The sequence below is a fragment of the Megalops cyprinoides genome, chromosome 3 (assembly GCF_013368585.1).
Source record: "Megalops cyprinoides isolate fMegCyp1 chromosome 3, fMegCyp1.pri, whole genome shotgun sequence".
Taxonomy (NCBI): domain Eukaryota; kingdom Metazoa; phylum Chordata; class Actinopteri; order Elopiformes; family Megalopidae; genus Megalops; species Megalops cyprinoides.
The window spans coordinates 10,622,820-10,646,903 of record NC_050585.1 but is presented as its reverse complement, the minus strand read 5'-3'; the positions used below and the strand labels follow the sequence as shown (position 1 = coordinate 10,646,903).

Genomic DNA, 24,084 nt, shown 5'->3' with positions numbered 1-24,084 from the left:
TTCAAAGGTGAGGCAATACATTCCACTGGTAATGATTCGTCTAAGCAGACACCCTTTCAATCCGTGGAGTCATTAGATCTCCCTGTGGACCGTATTCGTCCATCCATCCATATTGGTTTCCTTTGCCACTCTCATTAAGCAGTCTCAAAGTGAAATCAATCCTGCTGTGTGCAACTTGTGTGTGCGTGAACACGCTACTCTGTGTGTACACATACTGAGAATATACGACAAGCTCATAGTAGGAGAGACTAAGGAGACATACTTTAGTTCATCATTCGAATGATAGCCTAGCTTAGGCCTGTTATAAATTCATATCTCAAATGAAGAAATAATAGTCCTTTCAGAGTGTGAGTTTTAGGATGAATTAAAAGTTAGGTAACTAGGCAACAGATGGGAAAACCATGTGCTGAGCCAGTCTGATGGGTGGCCTGCAGTATATGTGCACTTGTAGTGGCGATTTTAAGAAAATTGCAGTTATGGTGCTGAACCTGACTGGAGGTTCAAGTGTTGCCGCTTTGTCCTGCAAAAGAATTCCAAGCATTTGGAGTGTACAACCCCAGTGGTCATTTAACATCACAAACAGGAGCCTTCCCAAAAGAAGTTGAAAAAAGCAATAAAAAAACAAAACAAGAAAAGTCACAGTATGGTCAACCTGTTAATTAAATCCATTAAATTGAGGAAATCTGAGCCCAGAGGATGGGCAAAATGGCAGGCAGAATCTGTGGTTATCCAGTGTATTTGCAAAAGTCGAGTGTAGTACAGCACTCTACACAATAGACTGCAGTAACTGCAAACCATCCAGCCACAGCAGATGTCACTATAACATGTTTAGCCCAGATGGGGACTTCTGTTCTAACATATTCTGTATGCTGGGACTTGATTTATGTGTCAATGTCAGTAGAGAAGAAACAAGGACCACCACCCACGTACTCTTGCTGTTATAAGTACGCATGTGCATTTACAGAGAGAATCGTCCATCTCAGCTTCTTTCTTTTACTCTTCATTTTGTCGAGATCTTGGCGCAGCCATGTTTTCTTGGCCCCTGATAGAGAATGCAATTGTGTGTCACCAAATCAGAAAGATGCACCAGTGCTTCTTATATAGGTCAGGAAGCAATAAGCCCATTTGTCTTAGAAGGAAACGGGAGCGGGTAGAATGGTGGTGGTGGGGGGATTGGGGGGAGAGGGGGGTCGTTTTGCCAGTATTGAACCAAATGCAGCATATCATCCTCACCCATGGGACAGACACCAAAGGTTAAGTGTCATCCCACTGATCATCTGGACTCTAATTAAAGGACCTTTACGGAAACAGCCAGGCATTCAGTCTCTTTCACCACAGACATGCCCAACCTTAAAGGTCAAGAGAGCATTCTGAAAGCTTTAGCGTGTGTGAAGCAACTGAGTAGACTGTACGTATGTTGCCAGGTTCTGCAGAATGTGCACATGAGCAAGCATTCTGCATTTCATTGGTTCATCCATTCCATATATTTCATTGTTTTCCCTCTGTTGTCATTGTATGGTTTCAGTAATTTAATTTGAAGTGTGCATGTTCTGCTCCTAGTCTTCAATGGAATAACAGCTGGAAATAAAAATAAAAGCCTGATTTTTTTCCACAAAGCTACAGTATGTGGCTCAAAGTGTCCTTGCAGTGAAGCGTCGTTTCGCGGTAGCCATCAGTTCTTGCTACAAACAGGTACCTACATACAGCACCAACTGTATGTCGAATAGAGTTACAAATTGTATGTCAAACTTCAGATAATTTATGTTGTTATTATAAATTGAGGCCCCACATTTACAGAGTTGAGTGAAGGGAGAAGTATAAAAGAACAAATAGGATTGCTTTCAGTAAACATATGTGATGATTTTTCTATGGCTTAATGCTTTTGTGAATGGGTTTCCTGTTAAGATAACGATAAGTAGATACGTAACTGAATAAATGAGTGAAATGTTGTGATTTAACACCTACCCTTGTTATGGGGGTTGACTTGCATACAGAACATTATAACATTGGGATGTCAACAGGAGCTCACCAATATCTGTTTTACAGATGTCACGCTGAAAACAGCATTTCTGAGTTTAGATGGGAAACCCAAGCAGTTTTAAACATTTCAATAAATATTCAGCACCATACATAAGATGTTAAACTATACACTTTCATTCGCTCATCCATTAAATTAGTGTTAGGTCCTTGAAACTCCAATTCCAATACCTTTTAGGTGATGAACACATTGAGTGTTGATACAGTATCCATTATAAAACAGTGTATGGACCTTTGGCAGATACAACCCTCTCTTTTAGGATCCCAAAATGCAGAAAATTAAATTGTTATATTAATGTTAATATGAAATCAAGTTGTCATAAAGAGGGTTTTATTTTGCTATCAGTGGCAATATTTGACAAGGCAGCAAAAAGGAGTTTATCACTGGTTAAACCTACAGCAAATCTGTGGTTCTATTAAATTTTGAAAACTGTAGCAAAGACTGAATTATTGATCATGTTCAATCCTGGCAGTTCATAGTCAAGCTATTTTCATTTGACCTCACAGAGCCTACAGTTGCACTGACCTATATGATGTGGCTCTGTATTGATCAGGTGCAATTTGCTTGTCCACTTTGCCAGTACCAGTGTTTCAACAGTCAAATTTCAGTGCTTCACAACATTCTAATTCTAAGGACTGCTCACCTTATTTCAACTGTGTTCCATCCATCCTCATAACCTCCACAAAAAAGAGGAGAGTCAATGAAATTTGATACTTCATGCAAAATTGTGGTGATTCAGTCAGAGGATGTACAATACTATTACCTACTATTAGGGAATTAAGTCTAAATTGAACTTTTATCTACAGTTTTTGACTAAAAGTAAAAATACTGTAACAGTAGCTGCATTATCACTGTTTGAAGTTGTAGTACTGGTAATCATCTGCTTGTGAAAGTGTACTCCGCTCATAACTTCTAATGCTAATACCTTTTCTAGCATCCCTTCTGTCAGACACCAAAGAACAGCTTGAATCACCTAGCAAGTAATGGGTGCTGCACTCTGCAGCTGAGTTTTGCAGTTTACCTGCAGTTTCAGGCAACAGACCAGCATATTCTGAACAGTTATACAATGTAATGTACATTGATGTGTTCCATTTTGAGTCAGCAGTCAATATACGGGTGGATTAGCCTACATCAAACGGGCCTGATCGAGGCTGACCTCTTGCATTGTCATTGTGTACACAAATTTATGGGTCTATTCACCTTGAATTCAGCCAGAACACATGGCGAACAAGATAATGATTTAAAAATAAAAAAGTAATAATGAAAAAAAGTAATATAATGTAAACAATGCCTCTGCTGAAAACACAAGTGCAAAATCCCACAACATGTAGTCCATGAATACGAAAAGTCTTTCAGCCTCTCTTTTTGTTCATTCTTGTTGTAAGGCCTCATTGTTTTGATACTTTTTTTTTGGAGGAAAGCAAATGTCTCCATTTTTATTTTGGTCTGTAAGACTTTCATGGACATATAGCCACAAGGGTCAAAAGGGGACGCAAAGGAGGTGTAAGGAACATTAAGGGAGGGCAAGCTGAGCTGTTGTATGTGGAACAAAACAGTCACATGCCCAGAGGGTATTGGCCTTGTCTTGGTTTTCATAGTCCTTCTCATCTTTGAACTCTCAGAAGCAGCACAGTGGCAAAGCGGAACAACCTATTGCCTCTGGCTAGTATCTTCTGCGGTGTCTGTGTGGGTCTTTTTAAGGAAATCATAGCCGTTATCACATCAAGTTCACACCAATATCTCTTTACCCACACCAAGATCTTAACAATTTCTGGTTGAAGTCTGTGTTTCATGTATATTTTACCACACGCAAAAAGAAAATGTCTACTTGTTATAGTTGTAAGTACATGGGGTTTCAGCCTAAACTGCAGGTCTAAATGGGATAATGTTGAATGTAGGACATATACTTTTATATGAAGAATGCTCCAAACATGAGTTCATTTTAGGCTATACTCTAATCTCTGTTCACCATTTGTCAAAACAATCTGGAACTTTTAGATAGGAGCAAAGAGAATAATAATGCATTTAGCTTTAAACCATAAACCACTGCATTATTCATTAGTGTCTGAATTTAGATTTGAAAGCTATTACATCATTATGGATTGGAAAACTTTCTAGTGGCTGGCTTATTTTAAAACCTCATGCAATCGAATCGATATTCAATGCACTGTAAAAAAAAGGAACTTGGACTCACAGGATCAATAATAGCAGTAGCACTCTTAAAGACTGGGCCATTCACCATCCCAAAGAGATTGCAGCACTTTACTTTAAAGGCTTTCCCAGCGTTTTAGCGTGGAGCTTTTGTTGTTGCTGTTTAGGCCCTTGAAAAGGTATTCACTCAGGTCTCTCGTCTCCTCTACCATTCATTTGTCTGCATATTTTAGTGCTGCGTTCTGTGGATTCAAACCCACAGTAACTCCATGGTTGTGAATTTACAGGACTAAGATAAATGTGTACCTGCAACTTTAAGGGCACACAAGCAAAGATGAATATCTTTGCTATGTCATTAGCACAATTCCCTCCTCTTTTGCTGAGGAAGTGTTCCTTAGCAAATAGGTATATTGCTTTTCTAGCACAACAGCGTAGGTTTTATGATTGATATGTTCACCTCGACAGTCAGACCTGTATGTGCCTTGCATAATTGCATTTATTGAAAAAAAGTTGTCAAGTCGTGTCAGTTAGATTGTTAGTTCATCAGTTGTTTCATGTGCGGTTTATGGGAGGTGAGAGTCCAAGTAGACAAATCAGCTTGTCTTACTCCATTCATTGCCTGCATAGGAGAGTGAAAGGGCAGTGTTGACTAGAAGCTAGTCAGTTGAAAAGAGAGTGAGTGAACAACCACCAAAGCATTAGGAATGCCTCTATGGTGATTAATCCTGCTGAGCATTCCCCTCTTAAGGCATAGGCTGGCAAATTATGCCACAAAAGTTTTGACACCCAACTCAAAATGTCCTTTTCCATCAATACTCAGAACAAGAAGAAAGAGGCTGAGATCTGACGAGCTTTAATGAAGGATTTTCATGGCTAGGAGGTACTGAGTATGTAAGCATCTGGACAGGTTTTCTCATTATTGTTATCCTAGTGGGTGCTAATGAGATCTCATGTGTTTCAGGTTGAAATTTTCAAATATGAAATCCCTAATGTGGCACATAGACTCCAAAACTTGCAGTTCCAGTGTCTCAGCAAACAAATTGCCGTTTTTTAAGTGAAGCCTGCTATTTTCATCATTTCTTTGTCATGCTAACGGGAATCCAAGCTCTTCAGTTACAGCTGAATCATGACAATTGGCAAACTAGTTAGCATAGCAGGATCAAAGGGTTCCCTCGAAACAGAGTGAATTCCTCCCACAGAAAATCACCAAAATGCAAGCTCTCTTCATTAAGTTACATTGTTTTTGCTCATGTATGCTCACCTTCTAAAGCAGTCTTTTCTCAATTGAAATTATGTCGATGGAAAAAAAGAAACGTGGAAAAACACAGAAGATAGTAACGTTGCAGAAATGGAATGAGTGTTCACTTCACAAGGAATATATCTGTTGATAAAAAAGGAATAAAAATACAATATACCTTATAGAAGCAGAAAGTGAGTGTGAGCGAAGGCCTTTGTTCTTGTATTCCTACAGATATGTTGCTCTCTGATAATGTTAGCTGCCATTGTAATCATAACACAACCGAGGTTAATAAAATGGCTATTAGTTCAATATTACACTGTGTGAGCACAGTGTCATGTCAGATAGACCTCATTCCTGCCAAAAGAACGTGTAATGGGGTCAATTGCCACTTGCCCGCACCAGACTGGACTCTGGTGTTCATTGCCCTGTTGAATTCTAGTGTTCTTTCATATTAAGGCCTGTAATCTAACCGCAGTGTACTTTGTCCATACCCATGTATTATGAATTTAGCCAAGCATTACGTTTTTTTTTTTCCTTTTCATTCCTGCCTCAGTATCCTCTGTTCACTTGCTGCAACTGAAGTAATTTCTTTTGTATAAGACATGGAAAAAATGGTTCTTTAAATCAGTCGCTCAAACTTAAAGACAATATGTACTGCAGTTAGGCTGAAACTCACTCTCAGACATTTAACATGAGTGTAGAGAGAGAGAAAATACCCACAAATTTATGTTATTTGGTCGACTGTACAGAAGAATCACACAGGTGCCTTTCTGTAATGAGTCTTTGGCAATTTTCATCAAATTCATTTGTTTGTTCCTCAGTCTTCAAACTGTGCTTGATAATTTTACCCATGTGAATGTAAGATGCAGTTTCAACATACACGCAGTAGCTCTGTATTTCCATTTCTGATCCTGGGGGCACACTGTGTATGCTGATTTCTGTTCATACTGCCTCTAATTAATTAGCTTCAACTGAGCTTATTATTGAATACTGAACCAGGTTTGCCAACACCTGACAGTTATTTGCTTTATGTCTGTGAGGGAAGATGTGTTGTCATAGGTGGGTCTGTGCTCACAGGAAGAATCAGTTAAAGGTGTTTATTCTTGCCGATTGCCCTATGTATGGCCCTCTAACAAAGCTGGGGAAGCTCTGTCAATTAAACATAAGTTATTGTTCAGTCATGTGTGCTAAAACAGGTAATTGAACAGTAATTTAGTCTTGTTTGATGCCTTTGAATGCCTATTTATATTACTAATTTAAGAACAACAATGTGGAAACATTGGATTCCTTTTGTTTTATGCAAAGTGGATTCAATGGGTATTCATGTTTTCTCGTAAGGTCATCTAAACTTTGATAGAAAAAGCCCCTAGGGGATGCTGGACCACTGTTACGACTCCCAGCAGATGTGTGTCATGTAATCGTCTGTGAGTGCAACAGGAAGGAGACCCACTCAATTTGGCCCAGAGGTTTTGCAGGAAGCTGAATCAGGGCTATAGTTTCATGTTGAAATCCCATCTGCGGCCCCTCTTTGATTCAGTGCAAAGTGAGAAGACCCCCTCCCCCCCTCCAGTAAAAGCAGTCCATAAATCAGGCTCTAAATCCCACAAGGACACCCAGGGGCTGGATTGCGGGGTGATGTATCCGAGCAATTGGACTTGCACATTACATGCAGTGTGTCAGGGCAAAAAGGAAAAAAGAAAACACTTGAGCCGCTAATGTATCCTCATAATGGGATGGCTTGCAGTGGACGTATTCTGTCACACACACCCCCCAAAGAGATTATTACATCTCTCCCTCAGACAGTCCATGTTGGATGCCACAGCTTGCCCAGAGCTTTCTGGAGTGACTTTGAAATAAGGCCTCATTGACTTTACGCACATGAAAATCATTGGTCAGCTTGGTTCTACTAGAAGAGTGAAGAATTAATGCCCGGCAGAAAATGTATGTCCTTTACAGACCATAGAGTGGAGCCATAATTGTTGCCTTGTGCACAATGACAATATGACAGGGATGACAATATTTAAGAAATGCATTCAAATACAAAAAGTGGAGGGAGCAACCTTTTTTCTGCTAATCAAAAACGTTTGTTTTTAAAGCTGCAAAGCATGGCGATTTAGAGCTTAAATAGGAGTAAAGAGCTCAGGAGCTGAATAAACCGAAATGGCCATACATACACTCAACTGCACGCAATACCTTTAGACCTCAGTTGTACTGTCTGGTGGAGTTTGAGGTATAGGCAAGGGTTTTAATTTGTGATCACAAATACATTTTTGTTTCAAGGATACCCTCCTGTGAGTTACTTGTCTGTTTAACCACTGTATGCCTTAACCGGATTCTTACTTTTGGTTAAGGTTTATATCATAATCTCTAACGGTAGATATATCTCTAACAGTAGATATAGCAAAAGGTCAAAACATGCTCAAGTGACAAGGGATTAACATAAAGTAAATTTTATAGTTCAAATGCAAGATATAATAATGAAATTTACTTCTCCTTGTATGTAAAAGATTTCAGGGTTATTAATTTTAAATATTATGTCTTTCCTTGTGGAGAGAGAACAGTCCAAAACAGCAAGCCTACACATATCAATTGTACAAAGATTTTTTTCCACATTTGTAAAAATGCCAGCTACTCTTATGATTGTGGAAATCAGAGATGTTCCCCTCCCCTCTTCCTCCCTCATTCACATCCATCTCTCAAGGCCTTGGAGGAAGAAAGAGGAGAAGGACTCTAATTCATCAGTGATGTTTACCTAATCTCCCCCCTCCGTTTCTTTCTCTCCCACTCTCCCCTTTTTCCTGTCATTTCATGGTCTTTGGACCCTCCAGCCATCCCCTTTCCTCCCCCTCCCCTCACCACCACTCACACACAAACACTCAGCTTGCCTTAGCATGTCCAGTGGGAGTAAGATGAATCACATGTAGGAGTGCCTTTTTTGTGGTGTTAATGTCCCGGGAGGCTCGTGCCTCAGAGCAGTGAATGGGAGCCAGGGTGGTGATTACAGTGGGAAGCTAGGTGTGGCGAGACTGGGCGGTCCCTGGGCTTTGTCTGGAGTGGAGCTGTGGGATGGCAAAGCAAGTCAATCCAGCACGGACTGCACTGCAGCAAGGCTGGGATCTGCGAGCAGGAGAGAAGGCTGGACCTGGCTTTGGAGGATCGTAGGGTCTGCTCTGATAGCATTCATCTTTTAAGTGGCTGCCTAAACCAAGGCCTTTGAAGGCCTCTGAGGATACTTGTAGATGGGCTAGAAATGGACTTGATGGTGGAGGAAATTAGCTTTAAACGAGTTTATAGCCCTCACACACGATGGCGACTGAGGAACTAGCCAGGCCCTCATTTGGTCTTTGTGGATGTACTTTGCGAGAAATACAGAAGAGCATTAACTTAAATGTGGAATAGCGGGGAACATGGGACAGTTCACCACTCATCTTCATGACTGGGGAGGAAGGATTTCGTACTACTGCGTCTTACGCTTTGTTACTTTGACAAGTATGTTGTATTTTAATTTATTGTATGCGTTTATATTTTTACTGGAATTTGGAATATTTCCTGCAGTTACAAAGTTATTTAATGAATTTATTTCAGTTGGTTTTGTTGCGTTGACTTGTCATCTGTTCTGAATTTTTCAAATCAGAAAGTCCGGCTATTCGTGTCAGTGATTCTTTGATTGCTATCGGTGACTGTCCTTTGCTTGGCTCTGCTCTCATCAGTTTATTTATTTTTTTTTTTTTGGAGTGGACTGAAATCATGGCAGGGTTTTGAAGACATGCATTTCCTGGAGTAATTCTTGTCAGTTTGTTACCTTTGTCCATTGATATTGTCCAGATGCAGTATTACATCATTGAAAATCTTTAGAGTAATTAAATAATAAAGAATTTGGCTGTGACACAGTTGTCTTGGGAACAAGCTGGGTTAGGATCACTCTTGTACAGCATGTTCTCAGCTTGTAGAATGTATAATTTGAGAAAACAGACAACAGCCACTTCTCATCTGTCGTCTTTGCCAAATGCAAAGAGCTTACCCCTACCACCACCACCAACAAACCTCCCAGCCTCCTCAACTCCCTCGCATAGACACACTGTGCACTTGGGCATTAATCAGGTGTTGTGAATTCCATGTAATGTATGATCCCAGAGCTGTGCTTGAGTGTATGAGTAACCTCTCATTCTGCCTGCCCTCAGTTGCAGGTAAAGTGCTGCCCACCAATTCGGATGCCCTGCTTGGCGCCTCTGCAGCTTCCGCCACATCCAGCCCCCCTGACGTTTATCTCCCGGCCAACTTCAAGCTCTCTAATGCCCAGCTGGCCTTCTTCCTACGAGAGGCTAGAGGGCCAGCTCAGGGCAGCCAGAATGGGCACCCTCTGCAGCGCTCTGAAAGCTTTGTGGTCTTCCAAACCAAGGAGCTGCCAGCGGTGAACATCACCTTTGGACCCTTCTCGCAGGACCAGACCCTCTCTAAGGACCTGCTCCAGCCGTCCAGTCCCTTGGAGATCCCCAGCAGACTGACCGTCAACTGGAAGGTGCGAGCCTTCATCGTGCAGTCCAGAGTGTTCTCCAGCAACCCTATCGTGCAGGTGCTGTTCTACATCGCCGGCAGGGACTGGGATGACTTCAAAGTTCTGGACAAGCTCCCCTGCGTCAGACTTCATGCGTTCAGGGACGTGCGTGAGATCAAGACCTCCTGCCGGCTACGAGGGAACCTGGCCCAGTGCCTGGCCCAGCTGGTGCTCCCTGGGAACTGGTTCAACACCAACGTGGCGCCCCTGGGCCGCAGGAAAGCCGTGGAGGGCCTGGAGCTGAGCGGGGAGACCCTCCAGGCGGAGCTGTACTACACTGTCCATGACCCAGACAGCAACGGGGAGTGCGGAGACACCTCCGCCCGTAGGGGCGGAGGCGGATCCAGGGGAGAGATGCCCACGCAGCACCCTCTGCTCCGCATCGGGAGCATCAGCTTGTACCAGCCCAACCAGGAACAGATGTTTGTGGACAAGCAGCTGGACAAGAACATATTTCTGCGTCTGCCAGAGAAACCGCTCAAACCAGGCGAGACCCTCAACATCTACCTGTTCCTGGTGCCCAACTCCACTGTCGAGCAGTTCACCCTCAAGTAAGTGTCCTTCGCCTTCTTACAATATGGAATTGCCCTTTTAACCTCTTGGGCCATGTTCGAACAAGGATGTTTTCCTTTAGTCGGGCTTATGAAGCAGTAACATTTTTAAACTTTTCTCATATACTTTTCTTTACCTTTATTTTACCTACATTTAGTTTGTAATTGGCTTTTGAAACAACACATTCTTCAGGTTGCTTACTAATTATGAAGTGTGGAAACTGTCTTTTTCACACTGTTATGTTTCCACAACAGGAGATACAAAATGCTTAGATTTATGAGGAAAGAAGATAGTACTGGTGTCATTTCATTTTAGTTAATTCATGCCAAAAAAACACTTTGCAGTATATTACTGTCATTTGGCAGTGTCAGCAGTGCTTTGTCATTTAACATTCATTGAAATGTGAGCTTCATGCGGTTAAAGAAAAATCAAGGTTACTTGCAATCACATGACAAAGAAGTGTGCCATAAAGCAAAAAGTTTTCTGAATTTTGTTTTGTGACAAAAGCAAATTGAAACATTTTTTATTTATATTTACACTGTGCAACTGTTCAGTCTGAAAAACTGTTCAAAATGCACCATGTCATAACAGTGAGGCCAACCTGAAATTTCATAATCAAATCAGGTTGTGTAAAGAAAGAACCAAAAGACTACATCACATCAAATCATCCGAGGCCCAAGTCGAAGACCTGACTTAAAAATTGAAAATGGATATTTAGCTTCTCAATGAAAGACATAATGCATAGTAATTGACATCTGTTCAAATTAAAGCCCTTATGAGCTGACCCACTTCTTGTTAAATTTGAGTTAGGGGGATCTGAAGCATGTCTTCCCTCACTTGCAGTATGGGTTTCAAATTTATTCCACCTCTACATCATAACAGAAGGTGTAAATTCCTGAAGGAAAAAAAAGAATATTTAATTTTAGGAAAGCCTTTGGAAAATTACCGTTTCTGGTGAGAAAAATGAGGGGGGTGGGGTTGATATTTCAGCCATGACGGTGAAACGCTCTGTAAACACTGTCTCTCTTATCGTAATGGAAACTCTTAGACTTCAATTTAGCAATTCAGCGTGAATTAATTAGACTTCAATAACTCATTAAACCAAACAGGAACAGGCCACTGCAACCCTTTTGTGCAGGAATTCTTCATTAGTGTCATCTTGCGGTTTAACATCAGAAGATGTGCATGTGTGTGTGTGATTCTGTGAGAGTATGTCTGTCTGTGTGTGTGTGTGTGTGTGTGAGTCTGTGACAGTATGTGTGTCTGTGTGTGTGTGTGTGTGTGTGTGAGTGTTTATGGGGGGGGGGGGGGGGGGGCATGGACCAGTCAATGTGTGGATTGAGCTTGCGTACAATTGTACTCTGTAAAGTGACGCTGCTAGAAAGACATACCAACATCTTTTCTGTCTTCAGATTTGGAAAAAGTTGCTTTAATCTTCTTTCATCTAGTTAGTTAGCTCTTCGTGGATGCCTACCATATTGCAGTGAGGTAGTATTTCAATATTGATCGTAGCTAGGGATATGTGATCGGTTGTCCTCTGCTAAATAATATGCACTTCTGTCTTCCACCATATAGTCTGAGAAGATGGCAGATTGAGACACATTGATACAGTACAGTACAAGATACATTGACTGCCGGCAGTCGATACTAGATATAAAGAATGAAAGGCTTATGAGATAGTGTGTGATGGTTACAGTTATTAGACATTTGACTAATGTTTTTTTTTTTATGTTGGATAGTTATACCCTCTTTTTCAGTGGAAAGGTACAGAGGCATCCATGTGAAAAGTTAGTTGTGTTTAATAATTCTGTCACAAACTGTGTAAGCACTTTTAATTATCTTTGGTTGCAGACTTGGTACATGACAGTAATGGGCCTTAGGAGCTTCAACCAAGAACACTTCTGTCATTCACAGTAATTGCTCCTCTGTGCCCATTTTTTCCCACCTTCAGTCTGTCAGCACATCCTCAACCATGGAGTCCCGTGCATTTCCTGGCAGCCATCTTTAAGTAACCTTTGCAGGATATTGTGAGCTTTTAATGAGTATTTTGGTTTGTCTCAAATTTCAAAGCCAGGCGACAATAATGACCGTGTACTTTCTTAATAACTTTTCACTGATATGTCAGCTTTGTGTCTCTGGTGTCTTGTGGAAAAGCTTTACAGAAAAACTGGAGAGGAATGCAGAGAATTGTTTCAAAACACTTGGCATTCCAGCCTAAAAAAGCAACAAAGGTTCAGTTCAGTCAATTGACTCAGCAGAGGGTGAATTAAACTGTGCCGGAAGCCCAAAGTTGAAGTGTCCCCTCAAAAGGATTATTAAAGATGTAATAAAGAAGGTCTTTAAATATGAATTAAGCCCAGCAGAAGGCTACCGCCTTTCCTCCCACCCTCGTTTCATCTCCCTTTCATTTCTTTCTCTCTCCAACGGTCCCGCTGTTCCTTCCTTGTTATTGAAGTGGGTCACAGTGGAGGGGTTGATTGAGCCGAGACCTGTGAATATGGAAATGGCTTGCCAGCTTCCCTTCCTCCAGGTGCTCCATTGTTGGTGTGACGGAACTGTTACAGTAGTCTATAGAGTAATTTTGTAACCCATTCTTTTTTGCCTCTGGGGGTTCATTTTGCAGTTCCCAATGGTGCAAAACAAAAAGCCTTTGCACCACTGCACTGAAGCACCAAAAAAGTGTTTAAGGGTACATGATGATTGCATGTAAAAATCTTTACAGTTCTTTCTTGGCATCTTAAAGTTAACACCTATGTGTGAACTCACACCTCATTCTGTCTAGGAGCACATATGCAGTTAGCTGTTTGACCAGAATGGATAGTGTGATATATATAAGTTCACTTCAGCACCCTCTTTGTGCAGCAGTTCCTGCCTAGTATGTGAATCCCAGAAGTCAAACTGGAATCCACATTTGTAGTCAAACCTGCTTTTCGTAGCTTCACCCTCATGGAACATTCTGATGTTCACATACACCTGACAATTTGACGACTGTTGATTATTTGATATTCACATCAGATTCTTGGTGCATATACAAAACCCTTGAGTGGCCTCTTAGAGACATGAAGCCGTGGAAAGTGTTCATCAGATAAAGTCACTATTGTCCATACTTGCTTCTTCTAAAAGCAGCATCAGTCAAAATCAGTTGAGGATATTCAGAGGGTTGTGATATTAACAGGGTTAATGTGGATTAAATTGTTTTCAGAACAGTAAATCTATGAAAAAGGCCTCATCTGAAATAAAAAATTAAAGTTACGGGAAGTAGCCCTTGTGAGGATGTGGCAGCCAGATTATGGAATTTCACAGGAAGGATTCAGCTTTTTTTTGTTTGTTTGTTTATTCCAGGAAGGGCATTAAGATAACTAGAAGTGAACGTAAAATCAATGCAGGCTTATGCTATGTTAAAAGCAAATCTCTAATGCCAAGGATTGCTGGGAATGAACAAAAATAGTACCTAATACTAATGTTTTGCCCTTCCTTCTTGTCGCATTTTTGTAGTTTAAATAAAAAGTTGACTGTTAAGTCTTTCTTCATAATAGCATGAAAGAAGGTTTCTGTTAAAACTCCACAGGGGTACCTGAGAGTGTCACATCTTTTGAATAGAATTCAAGGTGAGCTGCTCTGTTTAAAATCCTGTTCCTCCATGAAGACACACAAAGAGCTGCAGATAAGAGTCTCAAGGAGGGTTCAAAGGGACAGAGCTGTGCCTTTACAGATAGAGGAGCCCTGGAAATTCTCTTGTTGCTGTGCCATTTTCACAAACATAAATATGAAATCTCTCCAACATTAAAATGAAGTACAGATACTTATGACAAGTACTGGGGATTATCAGTAAATTGTGCCAGCAAAAGTTGCTAGATAAGTATACCACGACATAATAAGACATAATTGACAGAATGAAAGTATGGATTATTCTCAGTTCTGTATGGAAGCTTTCCAGCGGCCTATGTAAGCATGCTTGTGCTTTTCTTAATCAAGTAGTGTAGGCAGCTTAGAATGGGTTAAAATTCACAAGAGAACAGTCCATCCATCAGGAATTCCAGTCCTTTGGAAATTATGAGTACAGGCAAACAATTTGGAGCTGTGTGCATGCATGTGTTGGGGGTAGGGAGGGAGGGAGAGAGAGAGGAAATGTTTACATAACTTTTCATTACTTGGTAGATGTTCTTATCCAGAGTACCATACAAAGCAAGAGTAAAAAAGTCACGAGGTAATGTGATATATTCAGAAAAAGACAGATCATGTGGGGGATTGCTGCATTTTATTCAATTTTCCGTTGCCATGGATATTTGATTGCACCACAGATTGCAACAGTAATTCAAAGCAGTCCTCCTTAGTCACAGTCACAGTTTTCAGTACTAACTAACATTAACACAAGAGTTGTCTTTTCTTTCTTTTTGGCATGATTAAAGGTATGGTCTCCCTAATAATTAAAAAATGAATCAAAACATTTCTGGTTCAAAAACAAAGGGAAAGACTGATATGCTGAGAAATAATGATAAATTGATTTAGATGATTTCATTAAATGCTGACTTGAGTTTCAATGAGTTGTAATCAAAATGCTGTGTGTGCGCAAGCTCTGATGCGTGAGGTACAAAAGAGAAATTCAAGGGGTGGAGAATGGGTCAGGGCCCAGTTGTAGTTAGTGACAGTGCCCCATATTCAGAATTCCCTCAGGCCTGTTGCAGTCTAGGAGCTCACCGTCTTATTTAAGGATTAAATTTCCTGTTACCCGGCGGTCCAGATGCCCACATTCCCCATGTCCTTCTTTGTCCAAAGTCAGGCCACTCCTTATGGTTTGGGCACATAATGATGTTGAGCTGCTCTCATCCCATTGGCTGTGGCAAGTCGAAGGCCATTGTACTGGGCTTGCTACTGAAAAACAATTGAGCAATCAGAGCCTCTCCTCCATTTGCTTGAAAAGTAGAGCAATGGAATAGACACCCACACCAAAAATGACTGTTACACAAAAAGCACATCCTTTACATGTAAAGGGAACCTGGTGCCGAGCACCTCTTATTTGTCAGTTTCTTGAAATGTAGATGGAGGATGAGGTCTGATTTGTCTGTTTGTTACATGCAGCACCCCCTGCATTACGAGCTTTTAGGCTAGCTGTATTCAGCACCCGAGCCATGTCAGTGTGTAATGATGCAGTTCATTGATAAGGGTTCATGAAGCCACAGGGTCCCTCCATTCCTATGAACACCATGTGATTGACCCACTGCTATTTTCCTTCAAAATGTCATCCTGCTCCTTTTACTTTTTTCCTCTTATCCACTTAATGGTGTGTGTCACCTACAATGTACTCCTATTATTCAAGGTGAGTTACTTCTTTGAGGCACTGGCAAGGCCATTTAGGACTGTACACTGAGCTTCAATACACATCACTTAGGACTTTTACACTTAAACCCCCTCCATTAGATATATGTGCTCTACTGAAAGATCTTGCTTTTGCTTTGGAATTTATTTTTTACTTTGTAAGACCTAATTCAACTAAATATCTAGAGGAAAACAAAGTGTATCTGTTTGCAAAGTTATAAATGAAGATTTTTAAAAAAAAATGCATTTTCTATACTTTATCAAAATGATTATATTGACAAAGAACATCCGCTTTGACAGTACATAATAAAAGGGGGTACTTTTCTCTGTTGAGCTGCCAAGGTTACCTCTGAAGTTTACTGTCCTTTTTATCTTTTGTTTAACCTTGCTCTTTCAGTGGGTAGTATAAAAGGAAAATTTTAATGTAGTTCTTTGTTCTGCAGCAGTAATTGATGTGATTATTTGATTTGGGTGGCCGTGCCTTTCGTTTTATTGTCAGTGGGTGTTTTAATACTCTTAAAAGAGAATAGGAATTCAAAAAGGAATGCTGTCAACAAGAGATTGACAGTGCAAACAATTCACATTTTTAATTCTTAAGTGACATTTTTAACAAAACTGGAAAGCCATGCTTCTAGTGCCATGGGGTCTGCCCCACGGGAGTGTTCCATTGCTGTATAGTGACTTTGTCTTGCTGCATCATGTGGCTTTGGGCAAACATTGTAGGTCTACACATAGCCCAAGAGAGCCATCTCATAAAAAATACCATGGTTACTTTTAAAGTCTCTGGTAAATTTTTATGTTTCCAGTACATCTCGTTGTATTGTTTCCAGTACACATACTGGAAAATGAAGGCAGATACCTGCATGTCACCATAACTAAGAAATGTGGTTTATAGGAACTTTTTGTTAACTTTGAAAGAATAACTGAAACAGATAGAAAGATAAAGAGAAGAAGAAAATGTCAAGCTATAAATGAGCAAATCACAATTGACAATTATGACAGCCTTTACTGCAAGGTGAACCCATGGGCATCTTTATCCACTTGAAGAGGTGGATAGTAAAGATTTATCAGGTTTTGCGAGATTTTCTCTCCTGCTTTGCACCTATAGGGCAGAACATTTACTGCAGTATAGATTAGGCTGTATTGAAGCCCACTCCCAAATCTTGATTTGAAGTCTTTCAAGGGATTTTCAAGGATTCTGAAAAATAATATTAACTGCCAGGAATCTTTAAACGGGTAGGGGAAATAAAATGCTGTCCCAGGTGAATGTTTGACTTTGAATTATGGCTCAGAACAAAAAAAAAAGTATAAATGCACACTTGACTGCGGTTGTGGAAGAGAGAATCAGGACGAAAACAAACCCCTTGCCACAACAGGCCTTATTGAGCTCATGCAGGCGCTTTTTAGAAGATATAAAACACAAGAGACTATAAGGAAATACACTGTGGATAGCATGTCTCTCGTGCATTTCATGTTGTTTATTATAACATTTCCTTCTTCTGTAAACAGTAGCTTTGTTAAGATATAGCCTAGTTTTCAAACTACTTTGTAAGCTGCTCCAATGTGGAATTGCACTAATTGCACCAACCCCTTGTGTGTCTCTGTGTGCATGTGTGGGGGTAGATTTAATAAACCATTGAAGGAGCTTGTTAGCCTCACACAAGTTTTGTGTTTGTATCCATGAGTTTGAAGTCACGTAGTCAGTCGAAGAAGCTGCTCTGTAGGCACCAGCCAAGCTACATATGCCAGGCTGCCACGTGCCAGGGAGAAATGGAGATTTGCTGAGCCTCCCCGTGATCAGAAGGCATGACGGGGAAGAATATGCAGTAAATGGGGAAAGAAAATATGTGTGCGGCAATGCCAGCTGGCCGTGGAGGGTATTTTTTGCCATGGCTAACAGCTCTAAATGCATGAATTGCACTTTTCACCTCATTATTTGGAGGGGGAATCTGGCGGACGTGCGCAGTTGACTGAATCCGTCACATCGCTCCATGCCGCTCCCCCCTGTAATCCTCGCAGCGGCTTGTGTTTTCTGTGGCCCCCTCACCTTGCCGCCAACTCGTTGCCAGCCCATCAGCCTTCTTTCAGCAGTTGCTGTACTAATCGGGCAAAATTGGCGACAGTGGACAAACCACACGCGATGTCCACACGTGTGTCAGTTCAGCTAGGCTTTTATGTAAAGGAATGCCGCCTCAAAGGGGCAATACCCCCGCATGCGGGTGAAAGCAGATCGCCTCTTTCTCTGTGGTGCTTACAGTTGGGTGAGCAAAAGGGGAGGCTCAGGTGCGGAGGGAGAGCTGTAATATGCTGCAGCTTTTTAAGAGCCGCAACAATGCATAAATTTCGACCGCGCAGAAGTGCTCCATTTGCTGTTGAAATGTCGCTGCCTTGCCATAGTAGCTGGTTCTGTACCTTAGGGACTTGCTGATGAGCTTCCAGCCCTCAGGAGAGATGGCCTCGTGCACGATTTGGAGCCTATGAAAGGACAGCACTAAGGAGGGAGGAACTAAAGCACCTCATAGTAATTACCCTGTCCTGGAGTCCAGTGAGGGGCTGCCTGGCCAATTCCCTCCCCTTCTCCTCCTACCTCGGAACACGTTCCCCGGGGCACCCCTCCTGGAGCCTGCAGATAAGGCCCATTTGCATGCGTGCCAGCATAAGTAAGCGTCACCGAGTCTCTTCAAAAGCTGGGGCGGGTGCCGCAGGCTGGAGGAGGCGTTGTCACGTCCTGCTGACGCTGCAGACACACACGCAGACACACACCACACACGCACAAACACATGCACACACTCTCACGCACACACACAGGCGAGCGGGCCCCATTCACGCTGGACTTGTCTCTGGGAAAGCGAGGTGGCAAATGGATGTTGGATCGGGGGCCCGGCACCCGTCCAGGTCCCTGCAGGCATGAGGCAGTGGCACACGTCTCCGGGCCACCAAGGTTCCTGATCCCAATTGCCACCACAATATGGTGCAAGAGATGTTTGTGGACTGGTGGGGGAGGACACTTTTGGCAGTTCAGCACAATGAGAGGTAAATGTGGAATAAATCAGAATGTAATGGAGAATGACCAGTAGAAGCTTTCAGAGAATCATGCTTCAGTTTTCTCCCATTAGCTGTTTGTTTTCAATAGAATTAATTATTAAAATGGACACAGTGTGTCTGTTTTTTTTTATGAATTACAGGTAGCAAAAATAAACATTCAGACAGAAGTATTGCATTAACATATTGATTGCCATTAAGCAGGATGATAGCTGTGTGAGAGAGTAATGTGGTTTTCACATTAATAGTCCACAATTTAAGCAGTGTGTTTTTCTCAGTTTCCTTTTTGTTACTTAAGCTCAGGAATTTGAAAATCACAACAAGGTCAAATGAATGGACTGCACATGCAAAAGAACATCTCCACTTCTGCCCTGTTGTTTGACAGAAGCACTGATTTCTCCTGTAGTGCTCATGTCATTCTAAGCAGTTTTAAGTGGCTTAAATCAAACGAGCAGTGTTCCCTGCATGTTTCTTCCCCTTTTTTCAGCAGTGCATTTTCCCGTCTGCATGCATGTTGCACTTGGCCCGCAAACAGTGGAGGATTACTATTATTTATTTATTTATTTATTTATTTATTTTTTGGACTGAAAGTTCAGGACATTGTAAGAGGAGGATTAAGGCAAGAATAAAATCATAGCACTCCCTGATTATTAATTCCTCCCAGTTCAGTGGAACGGCTTTGTTATGCTATTTCCTTTGGCCTCTTGTTCCCTGTTGAGTATTTTGTGTCTCTGCCTTTCAGTCTTTTTGAGTCCACCACAGCCCTAATTAAGTTATTGAAATGATTGAAGTTCTGCAGGCAAGCGTCACATTTGGGTGTAGTAGAAGCTACACAGAAGCGTTTCTCGCTGCGGTTTCTCACACTTCAATGAAAATACTCCTGTTTGGCAACAGCGTTGCCGTGAATGAGCTTTGGATGATTTCCTTTTCTTGTCTTTGGGCCTTGCCAGTCAGCGCTCTTGCAAGCAACTTTTGCTGCAGTGGCCCAGGAACCGAGCTCCAAGAAATCAAGGAAGCTTTAATGTATATGAATTAGTTGCTTTTGCATGGGCTTTTCTTAAGAGGAATTGCTTTGCTGTAATTGCGTTGTTTCAGAAACCAGATCGAGCCCATCTGGTTTTCATGTTGGATCACAGACAGGCTCTGGTCAAAGAGCCTCGGGGGTGGAGAAAGGGATTAAGCCTCTCCTGCCATTGGACTGACAACCAGAAAAAATCAACAAGCTACAGCTCTCGATGCTACAAGATACCACACTGTTGAGCTCAAGACTGGCCCAGAAAATCAGCTCTTCAGAGACTGTCCTCCAGCTTCATGGTCAGGCCGGAGGGCTTCCCGACACCTTATAAACAAAAGCTTTGCGAGCCCATTTCCTCTTTCCCCTGCTGCTGAATGAGGTCCTTACTCTTCACAGCACTCTGGTGTGCGAGGGGGGCAGTGGATAGGAACGGACTGACACGTTCCAGGAGACTCTCCAGACCTCTGACTCTCTCGTTATTGTCTAGACAAGTCCCACTGGGTTGGTTATCTTGTGGTGTTGAGGTGGGCGGGGGTGAGTAGCAGGGAGAGGTTAAACTCACTGGGATGTGTGATGGCCACTACAGCATGAGCCTGCAGTACGTTAGCATTAGCGGTTATAGTGTTACTACTAGCACTGCTACTGTCACATTTACATGAATGAATTGTGAATTATAAGCATATTTTCAGTGTCTTACTGAAATGGTAATGGTAAATGGACTGCTTTTATATAGCGTTTTTCCACTCATTTGAGTACTTAAAGCGCTTTACAAGTTTATGCCTCACATCTACTTACCAGTGGCAGAGGCTGTCATACAAGGTACCAACTGGCCACTGGGAGCAGTTTGGGGTTCAGTGTCTTGCTCTAGGACACTTCGACATTCTGCCAGGAGGAGCCAGATTCGAACCAGGGACCTTCTAATCCCCACTCAACTGCACTACCTCCTGAGCCACTGTCACCCCACTACTAAATTAAATGGGTATATACTGGGGTGTATGGTACCACACAAAGTTTAGAAAACATATGCAATTTCCCCATCTCTCTGGCACATGAAAACAAATGGGCTTCTTCATAAAGCACGGGGGCCATTTTTTAAATGGGCTCGTTTCATTCAGTATGTAATACATAATGTCTGTTATAGCTTGTAATCCCATCAAAGAGAGTGTCATTGAATGAATCCTCTTATGAAATTGAGCATTATCATTTCATCGTTGGCTTTTTTAGAAGCAGAGCTGTTTTTTTTTTTTCCACTGTATAGTTGAATGAGGAAAATGCATCCAAACAGACACCTCTGGCACATGCGTCACGGAGCAGATTAAAGCAAAAGTTTGTCCAGCTACGGATGTGTCTGCTCATAAACATGTGTTTGCCACTGCATGTGTATTTCACCCAAATGTTGTGTTTGTAAACAATCATAGACTTTATTTTGACTATGCATAGCTCACAGAGTGATGTATTAATCAGATGTGCGATGGCTCTTAGCAGATGTATGTAGCTCAGAGGAAACGAGAAGTGAGGTAGAATGTTATCCTATCTGGGCTTTGGTCTCTGCAAATGACCCCAGAGCAGGTTGCGAGCAGGAAGCATCCTGTCCGGATAAACTTGAACATGCAAATATTTATGGCTTCATCCCTGTTCCTTCAGCATGTTGATAGGGAGAATACACACATTGTTGCTTAAATGTGTACACAGCTGGGAGTCAATGGGGAGATTCAGGGATGTCTCTCTTTTCCTTACTCTTGAAGACTTGACAGAGAAAGGCATATCTTTGAAATGGATAGTTAGCTGCTCTTTTTAAATATTTTAATACAATAATGAAGTTTTTGATGTGCATTATAGCAGTTGTTCTTTATCAGGAGACACTTTCATAGGGAGACAAAAAAAAATCATCTCATTCAGTCACTCTTCGTAGCTTACAGATAGAGAATGAATAGTCTCTCAAGTCTTCTTCCAAAAGACATTATAAAATAAGTGAAAGAACTCATTTCCTTACAAATTGGTACACATTATTAAATATTTCGCCTCGCAGAAGGCATCATTTGTTTCCACGGAAACTGATTGGTAGGCACATTTCCCACTTTCCCCCCTTGAAAAAGAATGATTTTATATTCATTCGTAATAACAAGGACTGATTGAGCAGCCAAGTGATTCTGGGTCTTTTTTCCCTTTTGCTTTCTTATTCTCGTTTCTACATATGCCTGAGTAATACTAAAATTGCTGTAAAATATTTCCAAAATCAAATATCCTTCCATAAGCTGGCTGCCACCAGGAGCTATGTATTTAGCACACTCAAGAGTCATGATTTTGATCTGAATGGTAGAAAATGAAAATATTATTCTGAAATCCCTGCTATTATTAGTGGTAGCCAAAGCAGTAATGGTCATGCTATCAGCCATGACTGCAAACCGCAGCCACAATGCAGTATTCTTACTCTAAATGGGTTAAGTTGTAATATGCAATAGCAGGTTTGAAAATTATTCCATTAGGGTTTTTTTTTTCCCTGTAAAGCCTGACTGAAGTTCAGGGGGCAGAGATTTAATCCCCTTTACAAAGCCTGGCCACACAAAGGAATGCTTTGTTCCATCCGAACAGACTTGCAGTAAAAACTGTAGACCCCAAGCGTGTGAAAAGCAAATGTTGCCCCATCAGCTCCCATGCACCATAATCTGGTCTGAGCCCTTGATGGAGCATAGATTTTACATTGTACCACATAATGCTGGTTTAGCACAGTCTTCCAGCCCACCAATGTAAATATGTATATTTAAATATCAGCATCTGTATATGTATACTGGGTTTTTTGTGTTGTCACTGGCATGAACATGTGAAAAAGCAAAGGAGACACAAATAGGAGCGTTGCTTAAGTTTGCTTTGTGATGACCATGTTTGAGAGGGACGGCCATTAGTGAAATGCGGTTTGGACCGCCGCTATCAGGAAGCCATCACTGATAATGTGCGTGCCTTGGCTGATTCCGCCAAGCCTCCCGATTCCGCGTCCGTTTTATTATCTCTCGCAGGCGGGGCGATGCTTTACAGTCGATGGCCAGCGATTGTTATCATCAGCGGGGGTCAGTTGGAATCGCAATCACCCACACTGCCTCGGCAATTCACTTCGTTTAACTTTGTCGTCCCCACTTCTCAGATCGTCCGTCCCTTGCAAATAAAATCGCTGCGATTCTGGGTCAGTGAAGGCATCTAATTGCCTCACGTTTCAGATGCCGCAATCCTGTATTTACTTATAATTGCAGGGAGAGTAAAGTCTGTTTTCAAAGGTTGATGCGCTCATTTTATCTCAGCTCATCTCCACAGAGAGTTTACTTTTCAGACTAACGTGGGTAAGAGAGACAAAAGAAGCAAAAGATTTGTGGCCCTTTGTACAACCACACAGTTCCCTTTGTCCATGGCACTGTGCAAGTGGGCCTTCCACACAGCAGTTAAGCACTCCAGCTATGCCCTGTGTAGACCGTCTCCTCTGAGGAAGAGTGAGAGAGGAGACCTTTGCCAGGCATTGCTTCAAGACCCCTCATTTCAGAGTGTGCTGGGTCTCCCCTCTCTCCCCAGACACTCTCCTCTTCACTAGGTATGCCTAGTGATCTACATAATTTGGAAGCCCATGAAAATGATTACTTCAAGCAGGGAAGAGAGAGTGAGAGGCAGAGGCCAGAACTGAAGCAGAGTGATTTAAAAAGGACCAGGGGAGAGACGGAAGGGAGGGCACGGTTATATTAAACAGCAGCTTGTTGGCACGTTGAGGTGAAGTGGGGTCAGTGAGAGTAGTAGTTACTTATTTTTTATGACAAGGGTTCATGCTTCACCCAGGACCTTGCAGATCTAGGGTGAGGTTATTTAAAGCCTGCTTCTTTCTCTCAGGTTTACGCTTCGATTTCTACACCTTTGATCATTTTACTTAAAGGAAATGAATCAGCACTTAAAAACATAGCTTATTTTATTCTGCAAGGATCGTGTGATGTAAAAATCAACACTGACCTCATGGTATTTGTTTTCTTACCCAAAATCTTCCAAAAAGCAGATTAAAAGTCTAATTAAACCATTGCTGCTTCTGATACAACATAGGGATTGGTGGATTGATTCTGCTCCACTCTAGAAAATGAAAAAAATGCAAAGATGCTTGCAAATGTAAGCCAGGGCCAAGGTTCTACATTGATGACATTGTACAG

The 24,084-nt window shown here is 41.7% G+C and overlaps 1 protein-coding gene across 1 annotated transcript in view; it reads left to right on the top strand.

Moving 5' to 3' along the window:
- The window catches only part of tmem132e (transmembrane protein 132E), a 224,859-nt gene that overhangs the window by 158,106 nt on the left and 42,669 nt on the right, over window positions 1-24,084 (top strand). The window contains exon 2 of the mRNA XM_036524691.1: window positions 9,611-10,535. Coding sequence (XP_036380584.1) covers window positions 9,611-10,535 — 925 coding nt within the window. The remainder of the gene's footprint in view (window positions 1-9,610; window positions 10,536-24,084) is intronic.